The following is a 14,032-nucleotide window of genomic DNA, read 5'->3' on the forward strand; positions in this document are numbered from 1 at the left end:
TAAAACTCTCTGAGGTCTGAGAGAAAATAGCAGTTCTGCAGCAGATAGTGTAGGGAAAGAGACTGGGATATGCATATGCAGCTAACTAAGGGAGGCTACATGCTGGACTGTAACAGAGAGGAAACAATAAATCTTAGCTACTATGCAATAAATATTTCTAATTTTAACTAAGGAAGCTATCATTATAGTGAAATAAAAACCATTTTAGCCAAAGCTGATATTTAAATACCCTTCTCCAATTCTCCTTCCAAAGATTTTATTTTTCTGTAAAATAAAAAGCAAATTAAAAGACAGAGGAGGTAAAAGTTTCTATAAGAGCAGGAAAGGAAAGTAGTAATAACATGACAATTTTTCTTTCTTTTGCTTTCCTGGCTGCTCTTCTGGCTCACATAGGGTGCAGTAACCAGCGCCGGGGTCCAGAAACCACTGGTAGAAGATACAACCGGATTCAGCATGGGCAGTGCACCTATACTTTCATTCTTCCAGAACAAGACGGGAACTGTCGTGAAAGCACAACAGACCAATACAACACAAATGCCCTTCAGAGAGATGCTCCTCACGTGGAACAGGATTTCTCTTCCCAGAAACTGCAACATCTGGAACATGTGATGGAAAATTACACACAGTGGCTGCAAAAAGTAAGAGTTTCCCTTTCAAATTCTCATTGAACTGATTATTTATTTATCGTGCTTCCCTGTTCACAGTTTGCATGTGTTTCTCTGAGAACTGAGATAACATGGATTTGTCTATTTCCATGTTATACTTGGTGAGAAATGTTGCCACTAGAACTCACCCTTTCTTCTTTGGGTTTGCTTTTGGGAGCAAAACTTTCTTCACATTGCTGGAATATGCATCTTTTTTAAAGCATGATCCCAGGGGACCATAAATGTTTTGAGAGCCACAGTGTATAATAATCCTTCAGAGACTTCTAATGATGGCACACTTTTCATTAAGTATTCTTATAACCTCTATTTATAGTTCTGGGCTTCAGATCAGATGTCATGAAGGATACCTGGTACCCACAGCAAATGTGTGCACTTTTAAAGAAATACTGTACCAACATGAATGCCTAAATGCAATTAATAATTTGAAGGCAATGTAATGAGAATATTATTATTCTCCCCAGAACAGATTCAGTTGTACTACCACAGTCAGCTAATTAGTAAAAAGCAACAATATAATATTTAAAAAAAATCAGTGACTTTTTAAAATGTATAGATTACATTGGACATGAAACAGCATGGTTTTTTTTGATATGTCTATATAAAATAGAACTGAAGGAATATAGGAGCTTTTTTGAGTAATACAAAAATAAATTCTCTTTAGCAATTTGTGCTAAAAGTGTAAACTTTCAAATGAACTTTTTTGTATTTAAAATATAATTTGGGGCTTTGTTCCTGCAAAGACTTATGCAGGTGAATAACTTTACTCATATGAGTAATCCCTTTGACTTCAATAGGACTACTCATGTGAATAAAGTTACATATGGAAGTCTTTGCAGGAACAAGCCCACAGCTTGGTAATGAGAATTGGTAGTGAGTTATGATCCTGCACAACTGATAATTTCTATCAGAAACATATATTTTTCTCTGTATTGGTGGACACACAAATATTACTGCTGTCCCTAAGACCTGCTTAGTGTTACTTTGCCAAGACTCTGAAAACCACTTAAACAATCAGTGAAATGTTTAATCAGCTAAGACTGCAGTAACAAAATTTTCCACGTCTTTTGTATTCCATGAGTTACATGTTTCAGTTCTAATAAGAGTTCACATTTAGAATAAATACCGGATATACAATAAAAATGCATATTAATGTAATTGTTGACAGCTGTATCATTTACAGTTCACATCCCTGTCAGCCACTGCAGAAAAGATTTAATGCCTTTTGTTTACAGTTCTGTAGTTAATATGCTTATAACAATATGAGAATGATTATGTGCAGTAAACACGTGTGTAAAAGAAAATGTACATAATCAGATAAACCCAGTTATGCAACTTTTACCTTTTATTTCAGTCTTTCTTTCTTTAAACTGTACATGGAGTGCTTTAGAAAGATGAAAGATTAGAACTGGAGGCTTGTCTCTTTCTAGAGTTTAAGATTTTTTTCATTCAGTTATCACTCTACCTTTCAAAGCAAACGCTATGGAATGGAGAAATGTCTGTGTTCCCGCACTCATGATTTTACTTGAGCAACTGCCTGCTGAATCATGCTTAAGAGATTGTTACTTATTCTGCATTTGTCCACTAGGGACTGAACTAAGATCACTGTTTCTCTTGTGAATTGAACAAAAAGAAAAATGAGTCTCTAGAGTTTTAAAGTCTGAATTAGAACTAGTATTCACATTTTAGGGGGGGATGGATTAACAGGTAGATAGTCAGTGTGAATGTTATATTTGAGGTCTGTGCATTTTGTCAATTATCAGAACTTGGGCTGCAGGGGAAACCTTTCCCATGGTTTACATGAAACTGGTGTGCAGCAGTGAGCATTTATCTGTATGTGTCAGTTTTCCACTAGAATGAAAGAACCTGTTTCTCAGTGTGAAGGCAAATGAATCTGACCTGACTACATTATTACAACTCTGAATATTGAATTTGCCTTGTTACTGCTGTCACTGCAGGGCATTTCAGCAATAACTCATCTCCCTTTCAAAACAAGGAACATTTAAAAAAAAAAAACCTCCGTTCTATCTCCCCTAATGATTTTCTCCTGAATTTGTAATATAAGATGTAGTTAATATACTATGAGTCCAATGTTTTCTAATGCACCTGCCACGAACGTGGTAAATGAGCAATATTCGTAGTTATATGACTATGACCCAAATCATGCAATTATAATCATTAGAAAATATATGTAGAAGTGAGCATTTATATTTTGACTTATGTAAAAGAAATATGTCCATTACTCTACAAAGTAATATATAACATTCATTAAACTGTGTATAGGCAATATTTGCCAGAACATTGTATTTGTAATAGAATATATACAAAACACTAAAATGGTTATTTTGGAAGACAAATTGCTAGCAATGTTAGTATAAAAAGAATTCAATATACATTGTTTAATTAGTAAGTGGGTGCTTTTAGTTTATCTAATCAAGGATAAATGTATTTTGATCTTTAAAAAAAATTGTTTTAGCAGATTGCTGAAAACAAAATAAATCTTAGAAAAACTTTCTTGCAACAAACTGCCAGTTCAAATCTAGCTGAAAATGCCCTTGCCTGGAGAGCTAACTACAGGCAATTAAGTTTCAGCATTGTCCAATGGAATTTACATATGTATTGTTAGTGTTACTGTGATTCGTTTGCAATCCAAGGATGCAGCAAAATGCATAGAAATTACCAAGAAAATAGCTTGGTAAACATTTTCAGAGGTTTTCCTAGAACTGTTTATTTTAATACTGGATAACTTTCCCCATTGTATAAGCTTGGGTTTCATTTCTGCAATATGTTTGTTTTAATAGTTGAAAACAGACAGTGCATCTCTTTTTTTTTTTTCTTTCTTTCTTACAGTAACTGGCTGGCACGCTTGGTATTGAACTGTTCAGTGCTTAATGATGGTATTTAAATATTCTCAAAGGAGTCACATGAAATTTTACCTTGATAATCTACTCAGGAATTATTTTTCACACTAGTTGACTATGAATTAATGGTATTGATGGGATATGAATACATTCAGAATGGCTGCAGATTTACATGTATGGAATCCATTTAGTAGTCACTATACATAATAGTGGTAATAGCTTTGAGTGGGTGAAGCTTGGCACCATAAACAGTCTATACATCTTCTTTGTTTTCTCACTTATTTAAACAGTTGAACTATTTTATAGTATGTTGAAATTGAATATTTGATCATTATACATTATAAAATTCGAATGCTAAATTATAGCCTTGGATTTAAGTCAGTCAAAATCTTTATAGTCTGCCAAGACCCAAATTCATGATTTTGTCTTTCTCTTGCAACTGTTGATTAACTCTACTGACACCTAAAGCAGATGCAGGGAACTTCTTTCATTTCTCCCATTTATTAGTGCTGTCATCAGCTTTAGTGGAGGCAATAGAGAATGCTGAACTTGGGCCCTGGCAAGTAAATAGCAGCAGAAGAAATAAACTGCAACTATATTATCTTAGTATGTATTTATTTAAAATCTACTCTCTTTAAAGATTATCCTTACTGTATGTCTGGCCAGTTATTTGTACAAGGCAATTGCTATCCTTGCAGTTCATCATAACCTTTTCCAACAGCTTCTGAGCAATGTGCTCAGATTTTAAATGCCTTTCATACAGTATGAAAAGAGGCTGGCTTTTAGGTGTGGCCTTATAGGACAAGTAGAGGAGACTGACTTTTGAGAAGGTGGCTTTATTTGCAATTTACATGTGGCCAGATTACCTTTAAAGGGCTCAGCTAAGGTTGCCAACCTGCCCTGTTTTCCCAGGTAGCTTTTTTTGTGGCAGCTGTCCTGAGAAATCTGCCCTGGTATTTTGTACCTCAGAGGTGGCAACCATAAATGCAGCATGCTCTCATCTGTCCCCATGCCCATACACCATGGCCATCAAGGTTCACTTTCCATCATGAAAAGATAGAGTTATGGCTCCATATGCTCTCTGCTCTCTTTGGGGCATTATGCACTGTCAGTAATGTGTTAGTAACCCTGCACCAGCTGGAATTCCGTTTGGCCCGCCTATGGAGTACTCAGAAGTGGAGGAGACTGCTTATACATTGACCCTGCAGTGCAGCCATTCACGGGCCAATCAACCTCTAACACTAGGAGCACAATTTCTTAAAAGCTGGTGTAATTGACTGAGAAAATGTGTATTACAGTGCAAGGGCTATCTTAAGTATAAGGACAGAAATGTGAGTCATGGCTACTGTTGTGACTTACCTATGAATCCCGTTTTCCCAGGTGTCCACAAAGATTCCTGAGAGCCCCGGGGTTTGCCTTAGCTGAAGTCTTGGGCAAGTAAGCAATGTGGTTCTTTCATTTTGCATTTTAAATGCTGTACAAGTGTACCTGCATATGCTTCAGGCATTTGATGCAATCAAAAGATAGTCCTCTTAAACGAGATTTCTATGTTTTGGGAAGACATTTACTTATGAGATTTTTTCAGCACCCTTCTGGTGTGTGTTTGTTTAATGTGGAACTTTTAAATGGTAACCCGTTTATGTGCAAAAAGTAAGGTCGCATCCTGCAAAAATGTACATTTTACTCATGTGAGTAGTGGGTTCTGCTTCAGTTACTCATGTGCCTAAATGTTTATAGGATCATCCCTTAAAAGTTCTCAATATGCATCATCCCTGGTGAAGTAACTCAACTACTAATTTTCACAGGAGCAGAGCAGGCCCTTCATGGATAGATTCTGTCACCCTTAGTCACACTGAGTATTGTGTTAATAGGCCCATAGGGTGAAATCCTGAGCCAATTGAAGTCAATGGCAAAATTCCCATTGACTTCAGTGAAGTCAGGATTTCACCTTTAGAGAGTTCTATTCAGTGAAAGTAGGGATTTAGGAATCTGGCCCTTAAAGAGCAACAATCTGTTCTATTTGTGTCCAGAAATAAAACTGGCTTTTTTACCCTTAAAAAAAATATTTTTCTTGCATTCATATGCCTGCATTTTGTTAAGAGCTTTATACATTCAAATTCCTGTAACCCCTAGAGATGCATGGAGGTACCCACAAGAAAGACATGGGACCTCAAACATGGAAACGTCTGAGAACTGCTAAGTATTGGGGAGTTATATATTTAGCAATATTTAAAAAAAAAAACCAGAATAGTAGAGTTCAAGCCAGTCTCACATTTTTTTTCGCCACATTTTCTAGCAAATGACTTTTTAAAATAGTTCCCAGGCTTTGATAGAAAGCTGTGTCACACTGTGCAATGTAACCTAAATTTATGTATTTTCATTAATAACAGCAATAGTTAGGAACTTTGATAATAAGAAAGCATTAAAAGTATTGGTCATCCTTAAAAATATCTCACCAACTTTCCCTCTGGTAGATTTCGCCTGCTTTAGAGCACTGGTATATTTTAAAAATCATATATAGATATAACATAAAACCACATGATATTTCAGATGTTCTGAGCACTCACAGTTGCCATTAACTTCAGGCCATTGAGTTTAGGTAGTTTAGGCCTTGACTTCACCGATTAGCAGTATTACTTATTATAAAGACATGTCTAGTGTTTACTGAAAATGATCATTTGAGATTAGGAATTTTTTGGAAGGGAAAATAAATAAAATTATGTTCACTGCAAACAAGAATTAAAATCTGTTGCTGATGCTGTAACACTGAATCAGATTATCAATATGTTCTACAGATAAGCCTTGATTAAATGGCCCCTGGTTTAACCAAAGATGTGTCCCTGCTGGCTCGGCAGGCAGGGGTGCTGAAACAATTTGTATATTGGGGGTGCTAAGAGCCAATGATCCAAACTGTAAACCCTGTATATGATGGAAACCACTTCAAGATAGGGGGTGTGGCAGCATCCCCAGCACCCTTAGTTCCAGGAGCAATCTTCAGCCCTCTGGAGACCTACCCCAGGAGAGCTGTTGCCTGCTCCTTCCTGTACAGCATATATGTGTTATGGGTAGGGAACAGGAACATAGTTTAGCTTGGCAAAGTTTAGGAGCTCCACAAGTCTGGAACTGCCAAGTTCTCCAACCTGCTACTCTGAAAGTTTTGAATGTACTTTGAAATCTTCAGATAATTGGGATTCACCTATACACTTTATCAAAGGGTAAATCCTGAAGCATATTTAGATCAGCTTGTTATTAGCCACAACATATACGATCTTGCGTGGCTCAATGTATTTTTCTGTGCTTGCAATACCATGCAACCAAAGTAAGACGCAAGTAAATAAAAACTGATAGAAACTTTTAAAAATAACATCACAGTTTTTAGCAATGTCATGAACCTGATCCTCAGGAGCAACAGCTTAATCTGAAATAGGCATTTTGGATTGAAAGCCTTCCCAGTGGGACGAGGTTTTCCCTCTTGTTCAAGGGGTTAAGAGTTGATCAGGAAAAGGAAATTGAAATAGTATCACATTTCTTAGAAGGTTTTTCTTATGAAACATCTTGTATTTTAAAACAAGGTTTTTCTTCTGTAACCTCATGTACATATTTTAGGAAGTATTATGAAACAGCAGGGTGGCTTATATACATGGATGACGGGTTCATTAGAAATAAAATGCCATAGACAAATGTACATTTACACTGCTGTACCATTTTTCATTATTGTTATTGCATAAGGATCAAACGTTGCTAAGATAATGTTAGTCTTTTTTCAAAACAACTCATTTTAAAAAAGGGAACAAAGAGGGCTACTACACAAAATGTATATTGTGAAATATATAATTGTGCCATTAACTAAGTCTCTTCTGCACACTTCAGTCCAATAAAAGGTAGCAATATCCTGAATAATTCTAACTGTATTTATGAGAAATTGCCCTTAACATGTGTTGCAGTGTCAAATCTCATGTCAACATTTTATTTGTATTTATTATTTATATGATAGTATTGTCTAGAGACCCCAATCAGAGGCCTGTCTATAGGATAAAGTTGCACTGGTTTAACTAAAGGTGTGATTTTTAAATTGATTTTAAAAAGTTAAACTGGTACAAAAGGTTGTGTAGAAACTTATTCTGGTTTAAACCAGATGTTCTTCTGGTTTATCTTAAGTCAATTAGGAATCACTTTAAGGCAAACCAAAATAAGCCACTCCTAAATTGAAATTAGAGTATCTACCCAGGGGGGTGCACTGGTTTAACTAATCTAGTTTAGAAACTGATTTAAGTTGAACTGGTGCTATTTTCTTGTGCACAGAAGACCCAAGATTGTGGTCAGTGGGGAAAGATGCACAAGCAGCATTATTACACATTTATTTAAATATATTTTGCTTCCTGAAAACAGTTGGGCTATAAGAAGTTTACAAATAGAGCTAGGGAAATATTTTTAACTGAAACCTTTTTCATCAAAAAATGCAGATTCAGCAACACTGAAACATTTTGCAAATTTTTTTTTACATTAAAAAAATTATGGGGGGGGGTTTAAAATGACTTTTTGTTTAAAATTTCCTTTCCTTTCATTTTTAAACATTTTAAAATGCTTGATATCAAACTTTGTGAAATTTCCACCAAACACAAAAATCACCCTGCTCTACAAATGAAAAGTAGTGAGGCGTACCAATATTCAAAGTTTTGGAGGTACATGATTGAAACACATTGCTTGCAGGCTTGTGACAAGGTGAAAGGGTAAAAAATGCCAGACACTCCACTGAGAAAAGGGGGCAGTGTTGGAAAACTCTGTGGAGCTGTGTGAGTGGGAGATGAGTGTTTTGGTGAGCCGCTTTGAAGGCCTGTAACAATTTCACCCCTTCATAACAATTTCATACCCATCTCCCTTTCTTTTAAGGGCCAAAAATAAACCAAACTTCCAAATCTGACCATACTTGAACTTGGAAAAAGTTCTGAAGTAGATCCAAACTCCGTGACTAACCCCTGTTTAAATAATAGGCTGAAGCACAACCCTGGAAGAGCATTCACCCCCACCCCCACCCCCACCCCTGAGCTTTGGGGGTGAAATCTGCTTCTAAACTTTGTGGCTTAGCTCCAGCTCTGCTTTTTATGCAGGTTTGACTGCTATGAATCACTTGTCATCTTGGCATTGGTTCTTTGGCTGAAAAATGTAACAGAAGAGTTGTTAGTAAGATGAGACCTTTGCATTTAGAATATGCATTAATCTTATCTGTTCTAGTTCTCTTTCTATACTGCCTATAAATTAAAAGCATGCCTTTCATATAGCCCTTTTCATATTGCCAATGGGTGCAGATACTCTAAATCTTTATGGAAAAAATACTGAAACCTTGTGCTCTCCATTCCTGGGTGTGCTGTTGTCCATATAAAGCTGTGGGCATCTCCTAAATGAACTAGATGTTGTGTATAACTTTTGCGATTCGCATCTTCTTTACAGAATGGCGCTCAAGATATTGTAAATGTGTACGTGTTTCCTGAGGGTACTCGGCATAAAATACTTTTAAATATTTTTCAGTATTTGTTTTTTAATTGTTGGAATCAGATGTTGTCATTTGTCAGATTTTTTGACTGTCTTGTTTACAAATAAAGACCCAGACATACCTTCTGCAGGCCAAACTCATGGAGGGGAATGAAAATTCTTGAGTTTCAACTCACAGAATTGCCATCTGAGCAGACATTCCATCAAAAGGTCTTGGTTAAACATTTCTTACTGTGGACTGAAGAGAGAACATGGCCTCAGGAGGACATTGTAGAACAAGGATAAGTCCTATGGGCCAGATCTGTAGGGGTATTGGTGCCTAAATCAATGGGAGTCAGGTGCCTAAATATCTTTTAAAATCTGTCCCTGTGTGCTCCCCAGGTCATAACAGCAAATCTGTGGCACTGTGGAAGTGCAGTGGAAGGTGTATGAGGAGAAAAACTGACCAGGATATTTTGGTCCTTTCTCATAGCACATTTTCTTTAAGATTTCAACACTGGCAGCCAGATGGGAGCCAGTTTAGCTGAGTGCTAAACAATTTTGAAAATTGGGCCCAGCAACAACTCTTCTATGTGCTGTGTGTTGTTATAGGATCCCACTGCCAAATCCCCAACAAGGCCAGTGCTTAATTTGTAATGAAAGAGGTGCCAGGGTTCAAGCAATTAGGTGCTGTGGCTCAAGCAATTGTTTTATTTTCATAACTGGTGCAGCAAGCCGAGAGGTGCCAGGGCTAAGAATTGCCAAGTCTAGAGGCACCGGGGATCAGCCCTGGCACAAATTAAGCCCTGATCAAGGGTTTCCTTTGTGAAAGGGTTTTTTCCTTGTAAGATATTATCAGCATTATGGTAGGAGATGTATTTTCACATTTTCACAGGGCCTGAGTGGGATAACATTGCAGGATGGGCATTCTCCTAACAGAGCTGCCTCCTGCCCACATCATAGTCCTGAACTTGCAGAGGGAACTTCCATGAGCATCAGGAGGACAGTGCTGATGCCAATTCAAAGCCTCTCCTCACCCATTTAGGGCATAATGGCGAATTTCAATCAATCCTTACATGATTAAGGGCCCAGGGTCTGCAAAGTGGAACTGGATTGAAGGCCCATGGTCTTCAAAGTAGAACTAGCGTTTGCCCTAAATGGGTAAATGCATTTAATTATTTTGAGATGTACTTCAAGTCTTGACCTTTAGGATATTCCAAATCCATGGAACAAATTTTAACAACCTAAAAAGGAATAACTTTGTGCAATCTCCAAAGCAGCTTTTTAATTTGCCCTTCAGGTCGGTGGCAAAGGGATGAAGGAAGGGTACCTGTTTCCCCTTTCGTTCATGTTATTTATGAATGCTCTAAAATTGTCAGCCATCATGTAGAAAAGTTATCTTCTTTCCTGAGATACCATGTCATCGTTAAATACTGCCTTACCCCAAGTAGTAGTAGAGAGCAGTTGTCTGTGGATATCAGTTCACTCTTCCCAATGTAGAAATGGAGCCTCTTGAACAAGATCATTGATTACATTCCAATATAGTGAAAGGCTTTCATTTACTAGGAGAGACTATCCTTTTTCTAAGTGGAGAAAAATCAAAGTAATTGCTGTTAAATTGTGATTCTATAGTATTAAAATTTATCTGTCCTCGAATGGATTTTCCTGCCATTGGAGGAAACTTCAGGTTAGGTTAAATCACTTATCCTCTATTTAAATATTCATATTTAGTTTCCTATGTGGATAGCGCTGGATAGCTATAGCAACAAACTTTTCTCTTTATAAGTTAACTCTCACGCAAAGGTCTTTTGCAGAGGAAAAAAAGCTGCCTTACAAATCAGTTAGTTGTTTTAAATTCTCTCATCACTGAAAGGAGATGAGTTAAATTAATAGATATACCACGCCAAAGTTTTCCAGCAATGTATCATTTGCTTTTGGCCAAAAATTTTAAACCTAGCAGCCCAAACTTTGGCTCTTTATAAGTAAGAATTTCAAAAGTGAATAGTGGTTCTGAGTGCGTCAATTTCTGGGTGCCCAATTTGAGACATTTTAAAGGGGTCTGATTTTTGAGGGGGCAGGTGCTATTCTTTTTGAAAATGAGGCCCTCTACAGTGTCTCAGTTCAAGCAAGCAAAATCACTAACGGCTGTTTAAAAAAAAAAAGGCTTTATTTCAACACCTAAATAAAAGTGGCCTGATTTTTCTAAAGAGTTAGGCAGCTATCAGAGATCACAGAAGTCAACGGGAGCTGCAGTTGCCTTTGAAAAAAATCAAGCTACTTTTACCTTTGTGTTGGTGACTGAGTGGATTTAGAAAATGTGGGCTTTTTGTAAAGAATTTTTCTACCATTATCTGTTAAGTGCTGAGTCCATTTATGAGGGGGATAGTCAAATGCTGCATGTTGCTCTGCCAATTCAACAGGAAATTCCTGTGGCCTTCTGGGCCACACAAGCCTCACCTGGCCAACCCATTCAAGGGCAACCCCCCAGCACATAGTGCCTTCAGCAGGAAGTTGAGGAGCTACTTGGCAGGGAAGAGAGCTCAAACAAATGACCTCATCCTCTCTATTTTAAAGCTATTCCTGTCAGTTCCTTGTGCAGGAACTGTAACTCCCACAGGATTTTCTGCAGCCCTTGGATCATCATTCTCTGTGGCTTCCCAGTGTGGAGGGGAATGGGAAAGAGCCCTCTACTGTTCTCACATCACTGTCTGCTGCTATAGAAAAAGTGTTTCCTCCATCAATGATCTGCTAAAGAGGCTTCCCAGTGGCCAAGCTTCTTCATCACTCTAGCTGTCAGCTCTACAGTTATCAGCCAGGGAGATCTTAATTCAGGTTGTAGCCCTTCAGATTTATTCTCTGAATGACACATACAGACAGCCTACCGGGAAGGGGTGGGGGAGGGGTGGCATTTCCCATATTGGGAATTTTGGCAGACTTGCTGAACATATGTAATAAGTTCCCTGATGTCATTCCAATGACACCAGTAAAGGACAGTAATCAGGGACTGTGTAACACCATTTCAAGCATCACATGGCTGCTACTAATTACATAGAGAGATGTATGAAATGTTCAGTGTCACTTGATACATTGTCATGGCTTGAGGATTTTCTTGCATTTCATTACAAATGCAACAACTATCCTGTAATTTGTCCAGTTTGTAACTTATACCAATCTGTCCGGTCTCGCAAACAATAACAAAAGTTAGACATAGATGACACAACAATATTCCCTTGGTCTAATTAAGTGGCTCAAGTTGCCACCTAGAGATATTCATGCCATGCTGTCTGGGAAAATAAATCAAAAGAGTAAGTCTTCCCAATTTGGTACTTCCTAATTCCACCAGCTATGAAAGATAATATATTCCAAAACTCAGACACAATGAAGGATGTACTTGACATCAACACCACTGTCTCAAATGATGTGGTGTTTGCTTGCAACACAAGGACAAGCAATATCTAACCATCCATACCACTGGAGCACATGATGAATGACCTGCCTTCTTTAGGATCCTTCTAGATGTTATTATTTTTTAACATATTGAGATAGCACCTAAAGACCTCAACCAACTATTGCCCCAGTGTGCTAGACACTGTACAAACATTTAATAAATCATAGTCTCTGCCCCAAAGAGCTTACAGTCTAAAGAACAAAATGTAATAGGTGGATGAAGCACACAGGGTGGCTGGAGCTGGTTTGTGGAAATTCATAGATGCCAAGGCCAGAAGGGACTCATCTAGTCTGACCTCCTGTATAAAACAGGCCATAGAACTTCCCCAAAGTAATTCCTAGAGCTGCATATCTTTTAGAACAACATCCAGTCTTGATTTAAAAATTGACAGTGATGGAGAATCCAACATGACTATTGGTAAGTTGTTCCAATGGACAACAAGTAGATATAATAGGATGTATGGAATTCTGAGCTAGTCAGAAGTAGCTCCCCACCTGCCTAGCCTTTATCAGAATGTACATTACTTCAGTATGGCACAGGTGACCTTGAAGAATGACTTGAAAGAGAATAAAGTGGTGGCTTTATGGATTTTGACAAGGAGCTTTTCCCCCTTGTAAAGGGCAGCATGGAAGAAATTGCACAAATGTTTGTCAGAGATGTGGAGAATCAGGTAACTTAGGCTGGCATTAGTGGCAGAGAGAAATGCTCTAGTATCTCCAAATCTGAGCAAGACTATAATCCGTTTAAAAAGAGAATCAGGAAATTTGGGGGATTTTTTTCTCAAAGATAGAACCATTTAAAATAAAAATAGACCAGTTTTTCAGCAGAAAGAGCATGTTTCCAGGTGAAAATAATTGGGAGCAAAGTAATATTTGCAATGAAAATATACAGATATGTATTTATATGTTTTCAAGGAGAACAATGGCCATTTTTCCAAATTTCTGGAAAAGCCAGAGATTCAGAGGTGCAAAATCCCTCAGAATGAAATGAAATTCACATTTAATAATATAAAAAAAGTTCACTGCTTTTGTACAGCTCTAGTATTCCCCTTCTCAGGATAAAGAACACCATTTGTGATAGCACATAGTTTGCGGATTGTTAATATGTTTATTTCTGCTAACCAAGCATGTCACTGCCCCATGTGATATTGCTTCCCTATCCACTTCCTGTTAAACTAATGATATTTAGAAGAGTCAAAATTCAATTCTATTTTTTTTTACAAGCAGATAATTCTAAAAAAGCAGATAAATTACAAGCAGATAATTTAGCAATGACCTTCCAGAGTTTGTGGAGACCAAGGCAGCCAGCTGCTGTAGGAGGTGCATTTGGGCTGAATAAGGCTCCTTCGGTTGTTTTTGTTTGTTTGTCTGTTTGTTTTTCCCCAATATATAGAGGTTCAATGCTCAAGGGTGCCAGGTGCCTCCTATTGGGTGGAGGATGCTTAGCACTTCGCAGGAGGCAGCTTGCATGCTTGGTCTATGTATAACAGATTGCTCACAGTACTTGTATGTGATAACAATTGTACCTCACTATAACAAGACTGCAAATTGTTCAGTATCATCAGCTATGAGAAACATTTCAGTGTTGCAGAG

General features: G+C 37.6%; 1 protein-coding gene across 2 annotated transcripts in view; it reads left to right on the forward strand.

The window, feature by feature from the left end:
- Positions 1-171: 171 nt before the first annotated feature.
- ANGPT1 (angiopoietin 1) overlaps positions 172-14,032 on the forward strand; it is a 205,666-nt gene continuing 191,805 nt past the window's right edge. For both annotated transcript variants that reach the window (XM_045002753.1, XM_045002755.1), the window contains exon 1: positions 172-638. In XM_045002753.1, the coding sequence (XP_044858688.1) occupies positions 342-638 (297 nt within the window). In that variant the 5' untranslated portion in view covers positions 172-341. The remainder of the gene's footprint in view (positions 639-14,032) is intronic.

Source organism: Mauremys mutica, chromosome 2 (assembly GCF_020497125.1).
Source record: "Mauremys mutica isolate MM-2020 ecotype Southern chromosome 2, ASM2049712v1, whole genome shotgun sequence".
Lineage (NCBI taxonomy): Eukaryota > Metazoa > Chordata > Testudines > Geoemydidae > Mauremys > Mauremys mutica.